A 19,545-nucleotide genomic window follows, 5' to 3' on the forward strand; every position below is an offset into this window, starting at 1 on the left:
ACCAGGAGGCTGGTCTTTTAAGAGCTCACACAGGCCCTTGCTGCAGGTGATGGTGGGAACAGGGAGTCTGGGTGCTTATGCCTCAGGCTGGCTTCTCTGAGTGTGAACTCTGGCCAAGCAGAGATACCCAACTGCAGAACCCCGCTAGTCTGTATGGTGCCTTTGTGCGAAGTAGCAAAAGGTGCCCTCTCTGGGTAGGTGCAGTCTGTGCCAGCTACATGGCTTGGAGGGTGGAGGGGTGCAGAATTTCAGGCCCTACTTGCTCTTTGACCAGATGCCTTAGTACATGGAATAGCCAACACCCATCTAGGCAGTCACTCCTGGGGAATTGAGAGCAGCTGATTTGGGAGATCATTCTGAAGAATCTCTCTGCACAGTCCTCTTTTCTTCACCAAATTGAATATAATTCATGCAGTCATTTCACAAACTTTCCCAGACACTATGTGGGTCTGTTTGGGAGGATAGAAGAGAGTGGGAGGAATCAGGATGAGCTCCCTCCCTTCTCTCTACCCCTCAATCAGAATGTGTTTTGATAAGTGGGGGCTTGGGGACAGTATAAAGGTGACTAACTGCACCTCCCTTACCAATTAAATTTTTTAAAAAGCTGCTATGGAAGGAGCGAATATTAGTTTCCTGATTTATAAAGCCAAATGGATTAAGCTCATTCATTGCCCGAGGAAACAAAAAGGAAATCTTCAATACCTCTGTGCACATTGAGAATAGGAACAATGCCGGTCTTTAGAAAGGAGAAACCTAATTTGGGGGAATCAATTACCCTCTGTGTCCTGCCTCTGTGGGCTCTCTCACTGGTTCTCTCAATAGATTTCCTGGGAGGTAAAATGTGGAGAAGTTGATCAACCACAGGCACACCCTCGGTACAGCCTTGAGACAGGAGGTGAAGAACTAGGCCTAGGGTGGGTGGAGTTGGGGGTTCCTGGGCACAAGGGTGGGGTGGGGAGGGTTTTGGGATAAAAGTTGAGAGTGGGGGCGGTATTGAGAGGGGCAGTGAGAGGGCAAAGTGGGTGGTGGTGGTGGGAACCTGGGGTTTATAACTGGGGGAAAGCAAAGCCCAGCTGATGCCTGAACAGGTGGCCGGGTGGAGAACACTGTGGCCGAGCCTGGGTCCAGAGTCACCACCGCCTCCTGATCCTCTCGGATTTCTCCTCTGTGATCTGCACTTTCACCCGTGGGGCTGAGCATGCCGCGGGGAATGGCTGGGCAATAATGAAAAAAGAAAGGGGATGGGGCACCTGCCACGGTAACCACGGAGTCACATTCACAAAGTCACACACAGAAGCACTCTCGCGATCTCATATACATTCCTGTGCCGGGTCCCAGCCCAGGCCCACAGTCCCCAGACCCAGAGTCACGCCCAGCCTGGCGCACTCATTCAGAATCACAGGCACGGAGCCCACACTCCCACCCGCACACACCCACCCGCAATCGCACGCGTCCCACCCCCACCCTTGTCTTGAGCTCACACAGTGGCTCACCACCCCACACAGACCTCACTCTGGCATGGGGACACACACACACACACACACACACACACACACAGCCCCTCACACGCACACACTCTGGCTGTGCTTTTGTGTTTTGTCAGAATTAATGAGAAAAGTTCCCGTGCCCTGCGGGTAATTAGTGTCCTTGGAGTTAAATAAGCTAATGGCGGGCACCTCTGGCCCAAGCAATTATGTTTGTGTATTGAATAATTGATTCAAAGGGGGGGAAGGGCCGCTAATCAGATCTGAGCATAATGAATTGATTTAATTAACAGGGGAATCTGAGGGGCCCTGGGAAATGCAGCCTTCACTCTGCTGAGGCGAGCGCGGCCGGCACGGAGGAAGGACGCGAGCGCAGCTCAAGCTCTGGCTGCGGCCCGGCCCGGGCAGCTGCTGCTCGCGAGGCTCCCGCGATCCCGGCCTGGCCGTCTCGCCCCCGCGCCCGCCCCCCAGTCCCTCCTCCTGCGCTCCCTGCCCGCGGGGCTGCGCTCCGGACCCCGGTCCGTCCGCCCCCGTCGGCGGTCGCGGCTCTCCGGACTCGGCGCCCGCGCGGGGCCGGCGGGAGCAGCGCAGGCGGCCGGCGGCGGGAGTCGGAGCCACGCGCCCCTCCGTATCCTCGGCGCTAGTCCGGCTGGAGCCGCCGGGACCATGGTGTTGGACCAGGAGGACGGTAGGTGCCCGGCGCGCGGTGCCGGTGCCCGGGGGCACGCGGGACGTGGGGCGGAGACTGCGGCGCTGGCCCTGCGGAGTCCACCCGCTAGCGGCGGCAGCGCCCTCAGCACCCGCGGGCCGCCTCCGGCTGATGGGTGGCTTCCCGGAAGCGCGGCGGCTGATGTGTGCGCCGGTGCCGGGGTCCGCGGTGCCAGCCAGGCTCAGCGCCCGGGCTTCGGTGGCGGGATTAGGAAGTCTCCCGGTCCCAACGAGGCCGCCAGCCCTGCGCGCTCCGGCCGAGAACTTTCTCACGGACTCTTGCCGCCTTGCGGGCATCCGGAGCGCCTCTGCGACCCGCATCACGGGCTTCCCGGCAGTGCCCACTGCCAGCCAGTCTCCCAGCCTCTCTGGGTGTCTGCACGATCCCCTTCCGCACCCTACTGCGGAACGGACCCCCGCGGGGTGGTGGGGGTGCCCACAGATCCTGCAGGTGCAGGGCTGAGGGTGCCGTCAAACCAGCACTGTCTCTGCGGTCTGGCACTCCGTAGCTGCGGGATGGGTGACACTGCCTCCGCCCCTGGCAGGGCTGAGGAAGGAACTGCCATCAGTTCACCCAGCCTGGCATGTTGGGAGGTGCCAGGCTGGCTGGGGTAGGTGGGTGGGCCACCTAGTCCAAAATATCAGGTCCAACTAGAGGCTGTTTTACCTTGAAGCTAATGAAGTTTAGGGTCCTTCAGGTTCCTTCAGCTGCCAGGTCCTTGGTGGTAATTTGGTATTAGTAGTCTTGTAGTCCTTTTCTTAAAGAGCCCCACGCCCAAACTACAGTAAGCTTTGGACCTCACAAAATTTCCATCCATCCCTGGTCCAACTCCTACCCTTTCCACTGCCAGTCTCTTGGAAGAACTCACAGCTCTGACTGACCCAGAGACCATCTGCCGAGGGTGGGACAATCCCTTAGTGCCTGAAGGATGAAGTGCTGGGGCAGGAGGCTGGAAGGTTTGGGGTTGAGAGGCAACTTCTGGGCTGCAGGGAAAGGGTCTGGCTGCCTGGCCTTCCTCTCTGGCCCAGCTGGTTCCTTGACCCATCCTACCACCACTCACTATAGTGATCAACTGTCCTTGTTTGCTCAGGACGATCTCAATTTTAGTACTGAACATCCTGTATCCTAGGAAACCCTTGAGTCACAAGGCAAACTTGGACAGTTGGTCAGTGCACACCCAAAACCTTCTCAGGGCTGTGGTGCAGGGGTAGGGGAGATTTCTTTGCTATGGTGCAGATTTGGCTTAGGCCTCCACAAGGCCTAACAATCTGTAACTGCAGCTTGCAAGAAGGCCTGTCCAGGCTCTCCAGAAACCAAAAGAGGAAAAGTTTGCCGACTGTGCACTTCTTCACTCCAGCGGGTTGCAAATTCCTGTGCGTTGGCTGCTTTTGTGTAAGTAGGGGGAAGGGAAGGGCATCTGAACATGGCCAGCAGGCATCCTGATTGCACTGCGAAGTCTGTAGGTTTACTCTGTCCTGTCAACTGTGGTGGCCACAGAGAAGGGGTCCTCATCACCCCAATACCTCTCTGAGCATCACCTGTGTGGCTAGCTTGTAACTCCATCTTGGAGGCAGCTGCATTGTGTTGGGAGCAGGCCCTCTGGCTGAGGCACATCTGACAGTCCCCACCAAAGAGTTCTGTAATATCTAGTCTGCCTGGGCCCTCAGGCCCTGGGTCCCACTATCTCCCACCCCCACTCCTAATGCAGGAACTCTTCCTCAGGACTTTCCTGCCAGGTGGAGGGGCAAATTGCTGGGACCTGCCCAGATATTTGTAAGACAGCCAGTAGCACCCACTTTCTCCTCAAACTAACCTTGGGGATTGATAGCTGTCCTCTCCCTGCCATTCCCAGAGGCATTTCAAGGGCATTTTGGAGCACTCTTGGCTTGTCGAAGTGAGAGTACATGCTCATCACCTGTGGAATGTGTTGGGTGAAAACTACCTCCCCCAGCCCCAGGGGATCTGAGGATTCCACTCTGGTGCTGTGGGCGTGTCCCTGGACCTAGAAGCAGCTTGGGTGGGGTGAGCATGGGGGTGGGGCGAGTATGGGTGTAGGAGTTACTTGCTTGTGCATTGGGTGGAGAGAGGCCATCAGATGGGATGAGTGATGTTCCTATCTGCCTCTGTCAACCCAGCAAGCCCCTTCCTGGCTGGAAGCTCAAGCCACCCAAATCCTCCAAGACTTGCTGTGAAGGTTCCTCTCCAGATCAGTTTGGGAGCACCATGCTCACAACTGGGGGTGCAGAAAGAGCCACCTGTGGGCACACACAGCACCAGTCCCCTGCTGGCATGCCCTACCTGCTTCTTCAGCCCATTGCTCAGCACCCCAGGCCTGCTCCAGTCCCTGGGTTTGGGGCACAGGGCCCTGACTCCCCAAAGGGATGCCAGTCATGTGGCTGCCAATTAGGTACCTTGGAGGCTGAGGTGAGCTGGTATTCAGACAAACTCGTGGACAAGAGAGTGGAAGAGTCACCACAGCTAGCCCAGTCCTGGTTTGTGGGTCAGGGCCAGCCCCTGAAAGTGAGGAGAATCTGCCCCTGGAGGTCAGTAGTAAGGCTGCATGCAGCCCTGATGGAGTGAATGCCTCCAGTAGCACAGAGGTTTCTACGGCAAGAAGCTGCCCCTTGCCAGCCTGTCAGGCCCTGTGCTTGCTACACTGTCTAGCCCCCAGCTCTGGTGGGTGTGAGGGGCTGCACCAAATATGCCGGTGGCACCGGTGCCAAAGCCTCCCTCAGACCCTGAGGGCATGGGTCTGGCGGCAGTGGCAGGGGAGAGATCAAGCTTGCAGTCCTGAGGCTGGTGAGTCTGAGCAAAATGATATATTTAACATCAAATATACTCAAGGACTATTAGGATTAAGTATTCAAGATGAAGGGGAAAGTGAAACCCTCTGAGCTGCAGATGAGGCATCTCATTAGAAGCAGCGCTTTTCTGTTTTCTCAAAGCCTGACTTCCCTGCCTAGCAGAAAGGAATATGGCTGCAGCCCCCTGCTCCCCACCCCTGTCAAGCATTGGGGCCTCCCAGGGTTTAAGGGGTAAGACCTAGCCTCCAGGTCTCCTTCAAACCAGATAATCTCCCCCTATCCCCCTGCATTGTCTGGAGTGCCACAGTTTACAAAGCACATTAACATGCATTAGCTCATCTGACCCCCACAGCAACCATAGATACAGGAAGAGTAGGTCTCCCACTTCACAACCAAGGAAACTGAGGCCCAGATAGAGAAAGAAACTTGCTAAGGTCCACTGTTGGTAATTGGCAGAGATGAGATGGAATCCCAACTGGTGGCCCTTCAGCCCCTTTCTCTTTCCCTGGGTCAAGTCCTCAGAAGTGATTGCCAGGACCAAGCCTCCAACACATCTGTCTGGAGCCCTCCTTGGGCTGAAGAAAAATCATTATTTGTATCCCACCCTGGAACTCTGTACTGTCTAGGCAAAGAAAAAAGACTTGGGATTTAAAAGTAGGTGGCCTTCCGGCCAGGCGCAGTGGCTCACGCCTGTAATCCCAGCACTGTGGGAGGCTGAGGTGGGTGGATCATGAGGTCAGGAGTTCGAGACCAGCCTGGCCAATATGGTGAAACCCCGTCTCTACTAAAAGATACAAAAATTAGCTGGGCGTGGTGGTGTGTGCCTGTAATCCCAGCTACTCGGAAGGCTGAGGCAGAAGAATCACTGGAACCTGGGAGGTGGAGGTTGCAGTGAGCCGAGATCACACCACTGCACTCCAGCCTGGGCAACAGAGCAAGACTCCAACGTAAAAAAAAAAAAAAAAAAAAAAAAAGAAGAAAGAAAGAAAGAAAGAAGAAAGAAAGAGAGGAAAAAAAGTAGGTGGGTAGGTGGCCTTACTAGGGCAGGCAGCCAGAACATCAGCCCCAGGATTCTGGGGAGAAGCAGGGTCCAGGAGAAGAGATGGGCACTGTCTCTTTTCCTGCCTTATGAGTTACAGAGCAAGAATCGTCAACTCCATAATAGCAGCAGGAATCTTTGTTTTGTTTAGTGCTGTATCCCCAGTACAGTGCCTTAGAACTGTGCTTGGCACATAATATATGCTCAGTAAATATTTGTAGAATGAGAAAAGCTTTCAAGGCCATGCCTGGGCTTGCTTCGAGAGAAGTTGAAATAAGCTGTCCCACTCCATGGAGTCAGGATGCTGTTGGGGGTGCTGCTGGGGTCAGGAGTAGTGCTGTAAGACTCAGGGTAGGATCGTTTGTGCCCTGAAGAGGGTTAACTTTGCCAAACAATCCGGGAAGCAACAAGAAACCCCGGGCAGAGCTGGTAGGAAGGAAAAGGATGTGATCAGAGAAATATTGCTCTGAAGAAGAGACAAAAATCAAGGCTGAGGGCCTGGGAGTAACAGATGGGGTGCGTCCTCCAGACAATCATTGAAGACCACGACCCTGAGATCGGAGCAGAGACGCTCACCGAGCTAGGACCTAGAGGCCTCCAGGTGGCGCTGCGGAGCCGGGCAGCCGTGCGTCTCCACTCCCCATTAACCCGGGAGGGAGGGGGCCTCAGGAAATGTGTGCATTTATTCAGTAGCAGGAGTGCAAACCTCATACATTGAGGGAGAAAGGCAGCGGGAGACGGCCGCGATATTCCCCCATCTCTTTGAATATAATTTTAGATTGAGATTCAGATTAAATCCGAGGGGAAAACACTTTATGAGGCTGAAAGCTGTGTCGTTGCCAGAGACAGGGTTATGAGCTATCAAATGCAATTACATTAAGACAGATTATATTGGGCAAATTGAGCCATTTAGAAGGTGAGAATCAAAGAAACGGCTCTGATTCTCTTTTCCCCCTTCTCTCTCCCTCTCCCTCTCTCTCTAAATTGCAGTTCGTAGTTCCTTGCAATTCTGAGGCACAAAAGTAGGTGAGACTGCTTTCGTATCTGCGAAGTGCTTCACTCCTGAATGTAATTCTAGCTGAGTGCAATCTAGGTTAAGAGCCGGACAAGCGGGTAATTAGAGCCCGCTAGCTGCCCGAGGACCGGCCGCCCCGCCAAAGCGCGCCCCGAGTCGGCGCCCTTCTCCCGGCCGAGCCTAGCTGCGGCTGGACACGGAGCGCCCGAGATGATGGTGCTGGACAAGGAGGACGGTAGGTGGCGGCCGGGGTCTCGACGCCCCTCACCCCCTCGCGCCCCGCAGCGGCGCGCAGGCACACACACGCGGGGACACAGGCGCACACCTGCTGGGCTGTGCGGGGATTGCGGGGCGGGCGGCGCGCTTGGGGCCGGGGCTGGGGCGGGGGGAAGCACCGGGGAACAGCCGGGCGGAACTTGCCGGGGGAGGAGGTGGGCGAGCCCCGGGTTGCACCCGCCCCGGGCCGCACGCCCCCCGGGTCCCGGCCGTGAGCCGAGGAGCTGTGCACGGGCCGTGTGCTGCGCCGCGGGGCCGCGCGGAGGCTCCGGCTCCCCTGCGATCTCCGTGCCGCGAAGGTTCGCTTTGAGCATTTCGTCTCTGCGGCTGCTGCTCTCACCGCAGCCATCACCCTCGCGCCAGCCGCCGCGTAACCCGAGAGGCGCTGAGCGCCGAGGAAATCAGCGGCTTCGGGGAGAATCGGGCTCCAGAGCTCGGGGCAAGCGGGAGCGCGGGAGGACGGCGCGAGCGCCAGGGTGACCTGCAGGCGAGGGGAAGGCGGGTTGGACCCTCCGGGGAACATCTCCATGAGCGTGACTCGGTGAGAAAGAGAGCCGCTCTTGTGCTGGCCCGCTAGCTCCCTGTCTCTCTGAGCGCGGAGGCGGGAGTTTGGCCCAGAGGAAGAAAGTGTCCCGCCGCCGGCCAGTAGCACTCGTGCGGGAGCGGCCTGCGAGAGTGGCACCGACATTCCGTGGTCGAGCCTCAGTGCGCCCTAGAAAACTGCAGGGCACGGGAAAGGTCGGAACAGAGAAGCCCATGGCTGCTGGAAGCCACTAGCAGGTGGTCCCATAGACCCCAAAGCCTTACTGGCAGGGAGTGCCCTGCAGTTAAGTGTCCTAGAAGGCTGGGGATCCCAGCCCCCTTGGGGGGAAAGCCAAGTGGGTGCCCTAAGATGAGTCCCCAGCGTCAGGAGAGAGGCAGTACCTTGGCTGTCCCAGGACCTCCTGCCCTGTAGGTGAGGCCTGTGTGTTGGTGTTGTAGGGGCATTTGTAGGTGACTTTGGTGCCCACGCTGCCGCCGGCGTTCTGCCATTGGTGAGGTACCGAAAGGGTACATTTGCTTTGAGTCAGCGGGAATCTTCTTAAAGTGACTGTAGTGGCCATCCTCTGCCCTTCCACTCAGGAGTCTCTGCTGGGCCCGAGCCCTCTGTCCCTGGGGCAGCATTGTTATTGATGTGGCCAGTTGGTGAAAATGCAAAGCTAAGTGACTTGGTCAGGGTCACACAGGATGTTCGCATTGCTGCTGCCAGGTGCCGATGCCCCCAGGCTGCTACCGCCTTCTGAGACATCCAGCAGGGAGGGGGAATTTGAAGTATCTGGCTTGGGGGTGGCATCTAGGAGGCCCTGTGGCTCTCTGTATGTGTGTAGGAAGAGGGAGGATGGGGGCAACCTCAGTGCTTCTGGGCTAGCTGGGGTGGGACATCATCTTCAATATGTCTTGTCTAATCACAGACCCCTTCCCTGGAGCCCCACATAGGCCATCGGAGAACTTCATATAGAATGAAAAGGAGAAGAAGGGGTCTGGAGTCAGGCCAGACAGGGAGGGAGGAGACCTTGATTTAGTGCCTTTCATCACGAACTCCCGGTGTTCACCGTCCCTCTTGGTAAAAATGAAGGGCTTGGAGAAGCCAGGGGAGAGGGTACTTCCTTGGTACCTGAGGATACTGTAACTATGGGGAGCATGCAAGGTTCATCTTTAGCAGAGGTTATTTGGCATACTTGGCTCCCCAGGCCCAAGCCAGGAATCCAGAAGACTCGGGCTCTGTACATGGGAGGCCTCAGGCTGGGGAGATTGGTCTCATGCCAACAAGATGACACCCCTTACCTGCACCCAGGATCTTGCTTTGCCCAGGCACCACATGATGCCTCTGGCTCTGAGATAATACAAAGAGTTTCAGATGAGCCTTGAGTGGGAATGGGTTTCTCGAAGTCATTTTAGCCAGCTCCCTGCCTCCAAATTGCAGTGTACCTCAAGCACCCTGGGCAGATGTTTCTTCTGGTTTCTGCTAGATCTGTGGAAGAGAGCTCCAGATGTCCCTCCATCCCCAGCCTGTCCAGTCTAAACAATATGGTGCCCACTACCATGGAGCTGCTGGGCTCTGGGGTCCATTACAGCACAAGCACAGCCACTGGGGTCCTAAGCAGCCACCTATTCTTGTCCTACCCAGCCTATAGCTGTCTTTCAAAAGCAACCTTTCTGCTCATGCATCTGCACTCCACTCCCCATTAAGGAGGAGTCTGGCCTCCACTAGTTCCAGGAAACCTTGAAGATGGCATCTTCAATTGGGGGAGGGAGAAAGGTTCTGGATCCACTCATCTGCTCCTCCAAACCAACCACCTAACTTCTTCCTGAACACTTCTGCCCTCTCAGCAGGTAGCTATCTGAACTGGGTGGCAGCATTCCCCCACCCTCCGGGTCCCCCAAAGGGTGCGTTCCCTGCATACGGCACCTTTTGTCTGGCTGCAGCAGGGACTCAGGGCTGCTATTAACCACCCCCAACGCCTTTTCTCCACCTGACAGCATCTTGTCGGGAGAGGCTGGGGCTCCTCTGGTTGAAGTCGGGTCTGCCAGCTGCCGAGGACCAAAGCGCCCGCTCTGCTGGGCTGCAGGGCTTTCATGTTGCACTTCTGAAAGATAATAAAATATCAATCGTTTTGCCGTAGCAACGGGTTTAAGAGACTTTCTGAAGTATTGAATCGTCAGAAAAAAAAAATTTTTTTTGCTTTTAAGCACAGTGCATTATTAATAAAGTAATCCATTAGGTCGAGCAGTGAAGGGTCACCACAGAGATGGAAAGATCTGTTTTGCAAACGGTTAAACTTCGGGTTTTAAGATTAATTGCTTTCATTTGGATGCTTGCTCTTGGCCTAGCCATCTCCACTTTACTGGAACTCAGGGTCCGGGCTTTCTAAATGCTGCTGGGTTTGCCTGTCAGCGAAAGGGAGCTGAGCTCCAACTTTCCAGGAGAAACAGCCCTTCTTCCCCTGGCACCTGCGGCTTGGGCTGGCACCAGGCAGTGGGCTTTTTGGGAGGGTTAAAGTCCCAGGGGAGCAAAGAGAGCTACAGCTCTGAATGCTACCCAAGTCAAATGAGCCCCTGGGCTGTTCGAGAAGAGGCCTTTGAGTAGGAGCAGAGAGCAGAGAATCTGAGAGGGCCCAAGAACAGTGAGAGCTTTGGTCTGTGGGGGACTGGGCAGGAGAGGATGCTGGGGCATCCAGCTGGGGATGCTGGGATGTTCTCAGGTGCTCACAGGAGAAGGGCAGGGCTGGGTATAAACGGCCTTTGCAAAGGCCCAGCAGGAAGGCGGGGGCAACCACAGGAAGCAGCAGGCAGGTTATGGAACTAAACACCAGACATGATTCCTAGAGCATTTTTAATAAGTAAAAATGCCCAAGAGAGTGAAGCTGGACTGAGGAGGACCAGACAGCGGAGTCTTCAATTGTTAATGACTGCTAGGAGCACAAATTCCACAGCTGACTCAGTTAATCCACCAGAGCCGGTGCATGGCTATGCTTGGGTACGAACCAGCCCTTGCTGGGCCACCAGTAGGATTTCCTAGGATAGACCCTCATGTTCTAGACCACAGAGAGTCCCAGAGGCCTCTCCTGGCAGAGTGTACTCAGGACCGTCCCAATCCTGGAGAAGGAGGCAGGCCCTGATGCTGTTCCATGCCAGAGACCCCAGCCCATCAGCAGGAAGGCAGAGCCAAGTGGACACTGCTGCCTGCTGAGGCCTGGTAAAGGCCTTGTGAGTCTGGCAGGGTGGGGACCAAATTGTGTACTTACCCAGTGCCTAGAAGCAGGGGAGCGGGAGGGTTACCATCTGCATCTACCATAACCAGCCCCAGTGGCAGCCCTCCTTTCTGCTGGGAATGAGGCATCACATCCTGAGCTGCACATACAGCCGCTTCCCCTTCCTGCCCAAACTTAGCCAGGCAGAGTGTCTGTAAAGATGGGTAACCCCCTCACACACACACACACACACACACACACACACACACACACACCCCTGAGCCTTGGGTGAAGAAGCAGGTGCTTCTCTCTGTTCCCTGCTCTTCCATTCATTTGCTCACACAGAGCCCCACTAAGGGGGGACAGGGAAACAACATAAATTGGTCTGTCGTCCGGAATCCATGTCTCGCTAATGTACCCAGATTAACTCAACTGTAAATTGTCTCCTTGGATGGTGGTGTCTTGCTAAAAGTTTCCCATATGATTCATGATTTGGATTGCTTTTAACGGCTATTGGCTAAGCAAGCCTGTGACTGTACAAGGTGATGCAATTGGCATTAGCGAGGGGAGGCACGGGAGCGTGTAATGCAGTCAATACTGCATTAACTACTGATGCCCAATTACAGGGAGCAGGAGAGGGCCTTTCAGGAGCATTAGGACTGGGGGAAGCTGAGATCACTGGCCACTGCTCGCCTAAAAGCTTCACCCTTTGGATGCCGGGGCTCAGTGCTGGCATGACCACTCACTTGGCCTCTGTGGCTGTGGGAACTGCCTTTTTCTCTTGCTGTCCGTTTCTGAACATGTCCCTCAAAGATGCCTTTAGCACATGAAAATGTATGTTTCCCTAGAGCTGGGACCCGCCTCTCATCCCTCCCGAGTAATTGATTCCTTACCCCCACCCTGTGTCACCCTGTGTCTCAGAGTCAGACCAGGCAGCTGCCCCATGAGCTTCCATTTAAGGAACTTCACAGCAGGCCCTACTTGTGGGCAGGACCAAGAGGAGGTCTATTTTGGTCTCTCACCCTTGGAACAGATGGATGATTGCCAGTGAGCACCGGCAGTTGACTCCCTGTGGTCATGGGCAAAGGAAACATGAGGTTCAGCCATGGCCCAGGGCGAAGCTGCCAGAGTTGGGAAGTGGCCATGGCTAGACGGGCTGGGCTGTCTGAACAGAAGACAGAGCTGTGATGGTGCAGCTAGGGAAGGCTGGGGGCGAGTGCCTTGAGCCATGTTGGGGTCTAGAGCAGATGCAGGCCCAGGGAGTTAGGAGCTCCCTCCAGAGCTGTGCCCCCATATAGCAGGGAGGCCAAGGCTGTTGTTGGATCCATCTCCAGGGTCCAGAGGGCCTCCCAGAAAGCCCTGATCAGGGACATTGAGAAGACTGGAAGATGTTAGGGCAGAGAAGGTAGAGGTGTCCCAGTGTGCCAGGTACTGTTTGACTTATTGCCACCTCTATCATTGCACTAAGCTATGTAGGTCCAATATGTCCACTGTGATTTTATGTTCCATGTCCACCCAGTGTAGAGGTTGCTTTGCTTCCAAACCTTTGCCTCTCTACCTTCTCATCTCTACAGTGAGAACAGCCATACCTAATTGGCAGGATTGTACTCAGGATTAAGTGAGATATTGTCCATGTACACATTTGATAAGCCAGAAAGCCTCATGGCTGTGTGGAGCAACATTGCTCCATGCTCAGTTACAGTATGATCTGAAATAACTCTGTGTCCAGTCCAGTGCTTTGTTTGCTGGCAAGCACTGGGTCTGCACCCTCACTCTGCCGGTTTATTTATCATGGCCCTTAATCATTGCTGCCTGGGAGGCAGGCTGACCTCACTACTTGCCCACGTCCAGATCACCAAGACAGGTGGCACCTTGGGAAGAGGTCTCTAAGACCATTCTTTGCAAGTTCGTCCATTTATAGGGGGAAGGTTGAGGTTTAAACAGGGCAAAAGGGCTGCCTAGGGTTCCATGGGGAATTGGAGCCTAGAGCATCAGCATCTTTTTGCCATGCCTTCTACCCTATCCCTGAGGCGTGATGAGGCTGGGTGGTAGAAAACTCTGATTACAGCAAACATCAGCTGGACTGGGACCACGGACCACGTGCTTGGGTGTCCCAGTTATGCCCTTGCCAGCCTACTGACAGCCCAAAAGATGCAGTTCTATCCTCAAATGTAAGGTGAAAGGTGCTGAGGGACACTCACCTGTCCTGGGCCTTCGGAAGTGGAGAAGCCCCAGAGGTTCCTATGGCATGTATCCCATCTTGCTTCCCTGTCCTGTCTGGAGTTGAAGGACACTGAGACATGCAAGGTGTCCTCCCATTTCCAGGCTTAGCTCTTTGTGGTGCTGCTAGAGTGAGTTTTCCTGGCAGGCCCATATTTGGGATTGGACTACACCAGTGGAGTCAACTTGTCCTGGCTTGCAAGAGATTCTGTGCATCTGTTCCCAACTCTGAGTTCAGAGACACTGCAGTGGTAGCTTGAAATCAGCCACAATGGGTATTTGTACCATGGACATTGGCAAACACTACAAATCAGGGCGTTTTCCCAAAGACTTGGTCGTTAAGCATGTATCAGCACGCCACTGGATTGCATTCATCTGGGCCTCTGGACCTACCCTTTTCTCCTCTGCTACCACCATTCTCATCTCACCTGCTATCTTTCTTCTGGTGCTCATTACAACCAGTCTGACCCAACCTCTGCTACCCTGGCATCCTGCCTGAGGCCTACTGCTGCTTTGACCATCACACTAAACTATGCAGGTTTAGTATGTCTACTCTGGTTTTGGGTTCCATGAAGACTCAGCATTTGCCTCTATTCCCTTGTTCCTATGTCCTCCTTGCCTGGCATGCCCTTTCTCCTTTAGTTGGCTGAGGCTTCTCCCAGACCATTCCAGGCCATGCTCAGAGACACATCCACCAAACCTAGCAACAAGCTTGTTTACTACTGGTGGGAGTGTGTTCGTTTTGTGTTCTGTCTAAGGCAGGAGTTCACAGTAGCTGACACAACTGGGGGCAAATTAAAAGCAGGTGGTGTGAGAGGAGTGAGCAGACTGGTCCAGGTTGCAGGGGCAGCTGCCCAGTGTGAAGGCCTATGGGCTCAGGTCACTAGCTCCTCCCTCCTTTCCCTTCCCCTGGAGGTCAAATGGGCTTTCTTGAGTGGCCTCCTGTCTTCAGGTGTAGTCCACTAGCATGATTCAGAAAACCTGGGTTTTGTCCCAGCTGACTGCTATGTGACTTCAATGCACTGGGCCTCAGTTTTCTCATCCCTACGAAGGGTGAAACACCTAACTGGCACTTTATGTCCAAGCACACACTTGATAAACCAGAAAGGTTCATGCTTATATGAATTGACATTGCTCTCTGTACAGTTACAGTATCATCTTTTGGCTTTGGCCTCTCAGTCTTTAGGAGTCATAAAACACAATAGCAATCATTACACTGAGCCCGTACTTAAAAGTGCGGCATTGTGCTATCTGTATGTATCAATTAGTTATTGCTGCATAATCAGTTACCCTAAAATGTAGAGCCTTAACACAATAAGCATTTATTTAACTCAAAAATCTGTGGGTCAGTGATTTAAGCAGGGCTTGGCTGAGCAGTTTTTCTGGTCTCAGCTGGGCTCACTCACATCTGGAGGATGGAAGATGGCTGATCAGTTGGATGCTGGGCGTGACAAGACTGCATGGTCCTCATTAGCCAGAAGGCTTGTCCGACTTGTTCTTATGGCAGAGACCGGTCTGGAAGGTGTGGAAGCACAAAAGGCTTCTCTTTTTTGAGATAGTCTCACTCTGTTGCCCTGGAGTGCAGTGGCACAATCACAGCTTCCTGCAGCCTTGACCTCTTGGGCTCAAGTGATCCTCCCTCTTCAGTCTCCCAAGCTGAGACTATAGGTCCATATCACCATGCCTAGCTAATTTTCATATTTTTTGTAGAGATGAGATTTCACTATGTTGCCCAGACTGGTCTTGAACTCCTGGGATCAAGTGATCCACCTGCCTCAGCCTCCCAAAGTGCTGGGATTACAAGCGTGTGCCATTGCGCACCACCGCACCTGGCCTACACAAGGCTTCTTGAGGCCAAGGTTTGGCACTGGGATCTTGTCACTTCTGCTCCATTCTATTGGCCAAAATAAATCATAAGGCCAGCCCAAGTTCAAAGGGTGGAGAAGCAGATTCTGCTCTTGAAGGTAGGAGGTGAAAAGTCATATAACAAATGGTGTGGCTATGGGGAAGGGTAGAGAATTGGGGCCATTTTGTAATCAGTCCACCAAGCATCTTCCATGTATAATCTCATTTAATACCCATAAGAACCTTAGGAAGAAGCTACTATTACCCTCATTTTACAGATGAGAAAATTATTGTACAAAGAGACTGAGTAATTGGTTCCAGTTCCTACAGCTCAAGAATGCCAGAGCTGGGCTGTGAACTCAAGCAGGCTGACTGCAGAGTCAGTGCGCTCACTCTCTGTGCTCTGTCTGCTCTCTTTTCCAGCTGTCAGACATGGGGATGGAGAGAAAGACACTCAGAGTTCAAGGAAGGGTGATGAATCTGTGAGAAGATGACTTGGGGTGGGAGGAAGGTTGCTGTGGGCAGTTTGAGGGCGGCTGCCATGGGAGCCCAGCTCCATTCCTCCCGGGGCCAGCCTTGGTGGGGAGGGACCATAATGAGGTCAGTCCCTGTTGCCTCTTTCAGGTTTTCCTCTCTGTCCTGCAAAGCCACTAGACAGCTTGAAAGGATGTGATGCTCTGTGTTCCCAGAGCTGACTTAGGCCTGAGCATATATGCAGATGCAGCCAGGTGAGAATCAATTCATTGGTTGGCCCCTAGCCTCAAAATGGGGTGGTAAGTGGGCTGGTGAGAGGCCTGTGTACATTCATAAACCAGCTGATTGAAAAGCAATATTTCAGATAAATACAAGCCAGCGATCTATCAGTGGTTGTAATAAAACCCAGGCTTCAGGCTGTGATTTTATTTTGAAATAATAAGAATTGCTTGATTCTTTTTACTTGAGTTACCATGGTAATTCCGGCGTGGAGCAGTGTTATATTGATTTAGAAAGTGGACAGTAATATTTCTTTTGTGTTATTCTGTTTCTAGGCCTTGATTTCTAATTTCCACTTGGAGATTACTTTTATAAATTTCTTAAGTCCTTCCACTTTTTTTTCCTCTCACAGTATAATTTTCCTCTCATACGCCGCTATGTTCTGAGCTTATTGGTTTGCTCTTATTTTAAATTAAACTTGCTGGTTTCAAATATTGAAATGACATCTTTGTCTGTGTCTGTACTTTGGTTTAGCAAAATATTACAGTCTGACGCTTTCTGCTTAATAATTTAAGGAGGCATTCTGTCGGCCCTCACTGGGTGCTGATAACTTATGACCCAACCAACGCAGGCCTTAAACTCCTGACATTTTAATATTGTGTGGCGGGAGTGGCTGCCCCTCTTCTCTGAGTCTCAGCGGGGAAAAATTCATGGGGTACCCCAGAAAGGAGTTTTAATAATTCAACTTTGCTGGTTGGCACGATGACTTGATAGAGAGCAGGAGGGAGACCCACTCTTGCTAGACAAGTGGGAGCAGCGCTGGCCTGGGCTCCTACAGTCCTGCTCCATCCTGCGTGTCCTCTCCCCTCGATCTTTAAAAACCCTAATCCTGATGACAGTATCCAGGAAGGACTGTGTGGGGCTACCTGTGGGTGCCATCAGAATGTTCAAACTCTCTGATTCTCAGTTTTCCTATTTGTAAAACAAATAGGAAATGGGCTTTGAGTCACACGGGTTCAAATCCTGCCTTTACTGCTAAGTCATTCTGATGAGTAAATTCTAATAATAACTCCAAGTAGTAAAATGGGTATGATCACGGTTACCTTTTAGGTCTGTCGAGACTTGAACAGGCAAAGCTTCTGACAGTCTTGTAGATGACTGGTGCCATTTCCCTGTCCTCCCTGGGGTACTGCAGGGGAGACAGGGGAAGTGGATGTGCTTTGGAAAGCTTGCCCTGCTCCAGACAGGCCTGGAGTTCCCAGCCCTGGGAGGATTGCTCTTTGGAAAGGATCCACGGCTGTGGCTCCTTAAGGACATGAGGCAGCTTCTCCCACTTTCCTCGTCTGCCCAGCTGAGGGCAGGGGGCCTGGGTAGGGCAGCTGGAGACAGGGCTCTGTCCTCTGGGCTCCTCTCCTCGAAACACTCCACATCAAGGCCTGTGCTCTAGGAGGAAGTTCACAACAACACAGGTTGTCAGGCAGAGAGCTGTCTGCAGGGCCCCTCTCAATGGCCTGGGGAGAGGGCCCTTCTCTACGGAGTATATATGCCAGTGTGGCAGTGTATTAATTATCTACAGCTGCGTAACACATTCCAACACACATTCCAAAATTAGCAGCTAGAAACAATACCCACTTATTCTCTCATTGCTGTGGGCCAGGAATCTTTACTGGGTTCTCTGCTCCGGGGTTTCTCTCAGACTGTGATCAAGGTGTCACCTGGGGCTGTGGTTTCATCTCAAGATTCACGTGGGGTTGTTTCAAGCTCAGTCATTTGGTGGCTGGCAGAATGCGGTTCCTCACGGGCTGCTAGACTGAGGGCCTCCACGCCTTGCTGGCCGTGGTGGCCATGCCGTATGGGCCTCTCCAACATGGCTGCCTGCTTCCTGAAAGCCATTGAAAGACAGTGTCTGCTTACAAGAAGGAAGTCTGTCTATGAATCACAGATGTGACATTCCATCACCTTTGCTGTGTTTCCTTCCTAGGGAGCAAGCCACTAGGTCCAGCCCATACTCAAGGAAGTGGGGCAGACGATACAAGGGTGTGAATGCCAGGAGGCAGGATCACTGCGGACCATCTTAGAAGGTGGCCTGCCGTGAGAGGCCAGCCTCTGGAATAGCAGCTGCCTCTAGAGAGAATGCCTCACCAGCTCCATTCCCAGGAGGATTCCTGGGTCACCTCATGCCAGGGAAGGGCACAGATGTCTTGGAGTCTTTCATTTCATCTTCACAACACCTTTGGGAGGCTAAGAGGACAAATACTAGCCCCATTTTGCAGAGGACTAGGTTATGTCCAGAGAGGAAAAGACACTTGGCTGGGATACCCCAGCAAGTTGGCATGTTGAAGCGTTTAGGCGAGAACCAGGCCCCGCCTACCATGAGCCTGGAGAGGTGGCGGTAAAGACACTCACAGGCCCTCCTTGGCTCTAGCTGTGGGAGGGATGGTGCTGAATATGTGTGGACACACACACATGCTCACATACACACTCACACACATTCACACACACACGCACACCCCCCCACACAAAGACGCACTCCCACATACATGCACACACACTACACATCTACCACACACCCACCACACACACCACACACCCCCATACACACCTATACACACACATACACTCACATACACACATTCACACATGCACACCCACCCACATAGGCAGACACATGCACTCTCTCACATACACAGACACTCCACACCCCTATACCCCTCCACACACACCACACACACACCACACCCCTATACTCCCCGATACACACCACACGCACACCTACCCGCACAGGCAGACACATGCACTCTCTCTCTGTCTCTCACACACACACACACCCCTGGACCAGGGCTGGGGGCTGCTGGATTTTGTTCTCACAGATGGTCAGTTTTCCAAGGCTGGGAGGGCCCTACAAAGCCGCCCTAGTGGGGTCTATCACCCCAGGGCCCTTCTCAGTCCGCAGGGATGATACCCGCAGAGGAGGTGAGGGTGGTTCCTTCCTGAGCCAGCCTCCCCGCTGCTGTTGGATTGAGGGCCCCACTTCTTTCCTGGCTGTTACAGGGGCGGTGGAGGCGGCATTTTTGAGGCAGCCTGGGCAAAAGTAGTGTTGGCAGTTCCTCACGTGGGAGCAGGGTGGAGGAGGCTCTCCTGCGGGCTGGAGCACTCCCGTAAACAGGCTGGCGAGCACGGGGCTGGGAGCCAGAACTGCTGCATCCACATCCCAGCTCTGCCATCACCTCACAGTGTGTCCTTAGGCTGGTCCCTTCCCCTTTCTGGGTCTTGGTTTCCCCATTTGCATTCCCAGGGTGGCTGCTGGCTTCATACCTTGTGGTGCCATATATGGAGACGTGACTGTTGGGGAATGGGTGTGGCAGGGCCAGGCCAGCAGAAAGGAACTCCCAGTGAGGTCTCTTTCTCTTTCACTGGTCTCCTGGGGTCAGGACACACAGTTTCCCAGGTGAGAGCATCTGTAGCCCTTAGCCCTCCACACTTGGTCTTGTTACACTCAAATCCAGGTGGAAGGACCTGTCCCCTGCTGTTTCCAGGTAGAGTCTCAATTAGGAGGCAGAGGGGACCCCTGGAGCAGGTTCAAAGCCTGGAGGCCAGTGAGTAGAAGTCATAGCCTAGGGCTGAGAGTACCCCAGTCAATTACATCCTTTTATGGTTGGGGAAACTAAGGCACTGAGAAGCGTCTGCTTCCTTTCTCAGCTGAGTGTTTCTGATATACTTTCTGAGTAG

The 19,545-nt window shown here is 53.7% G+C and overlaps 1 protein-coding gene across 2 annotated transcripts in view; it reads left to right on the forward strand.

Moving 5' to 3' along the window:
- The first annotated feature begins 1,811 nt into the window (after positions 1–1,811).
- The window catches only part of LMO1 (LIM domain only 1), a 46,340-nt gene continuing 28,606 nt past the window's right edge, over positions 1,812–19,545 (forward strand). The window contains exon 1 of one of the 2 annotated variants that reach the window (XM_009246671.2): positions 1,812–2,172. In XM_009246671.2, coding sequence (XP_009244946.1) covers positions 2,151–2,172 — 22 coding nt within the window. In that variant the 5' untranslated portion in view covers positions 1,812–2,150. Of the gene's footprint in view, positions 2,173–5,988; positions 7,287–19,545 lie in introns of those variants that run through there. The other variant, XM_002822062.4, reaches the window with a different exon arrangement.

The sequence above is a fragment of the Pongo abelii genome, chromosome 9 (genome assembly GCF_028885655.2).
Source record: "Pongo abelii isolate AG06213 chromosome 9, NHGRI_mPonAbe1-v2.0_pri, whole genome shotgun sequence".
NCBI lineage: Eukaryota > Metazoa > Chordata > Mammalia > Primates > Hominidae > Pongo > Pongo abelii.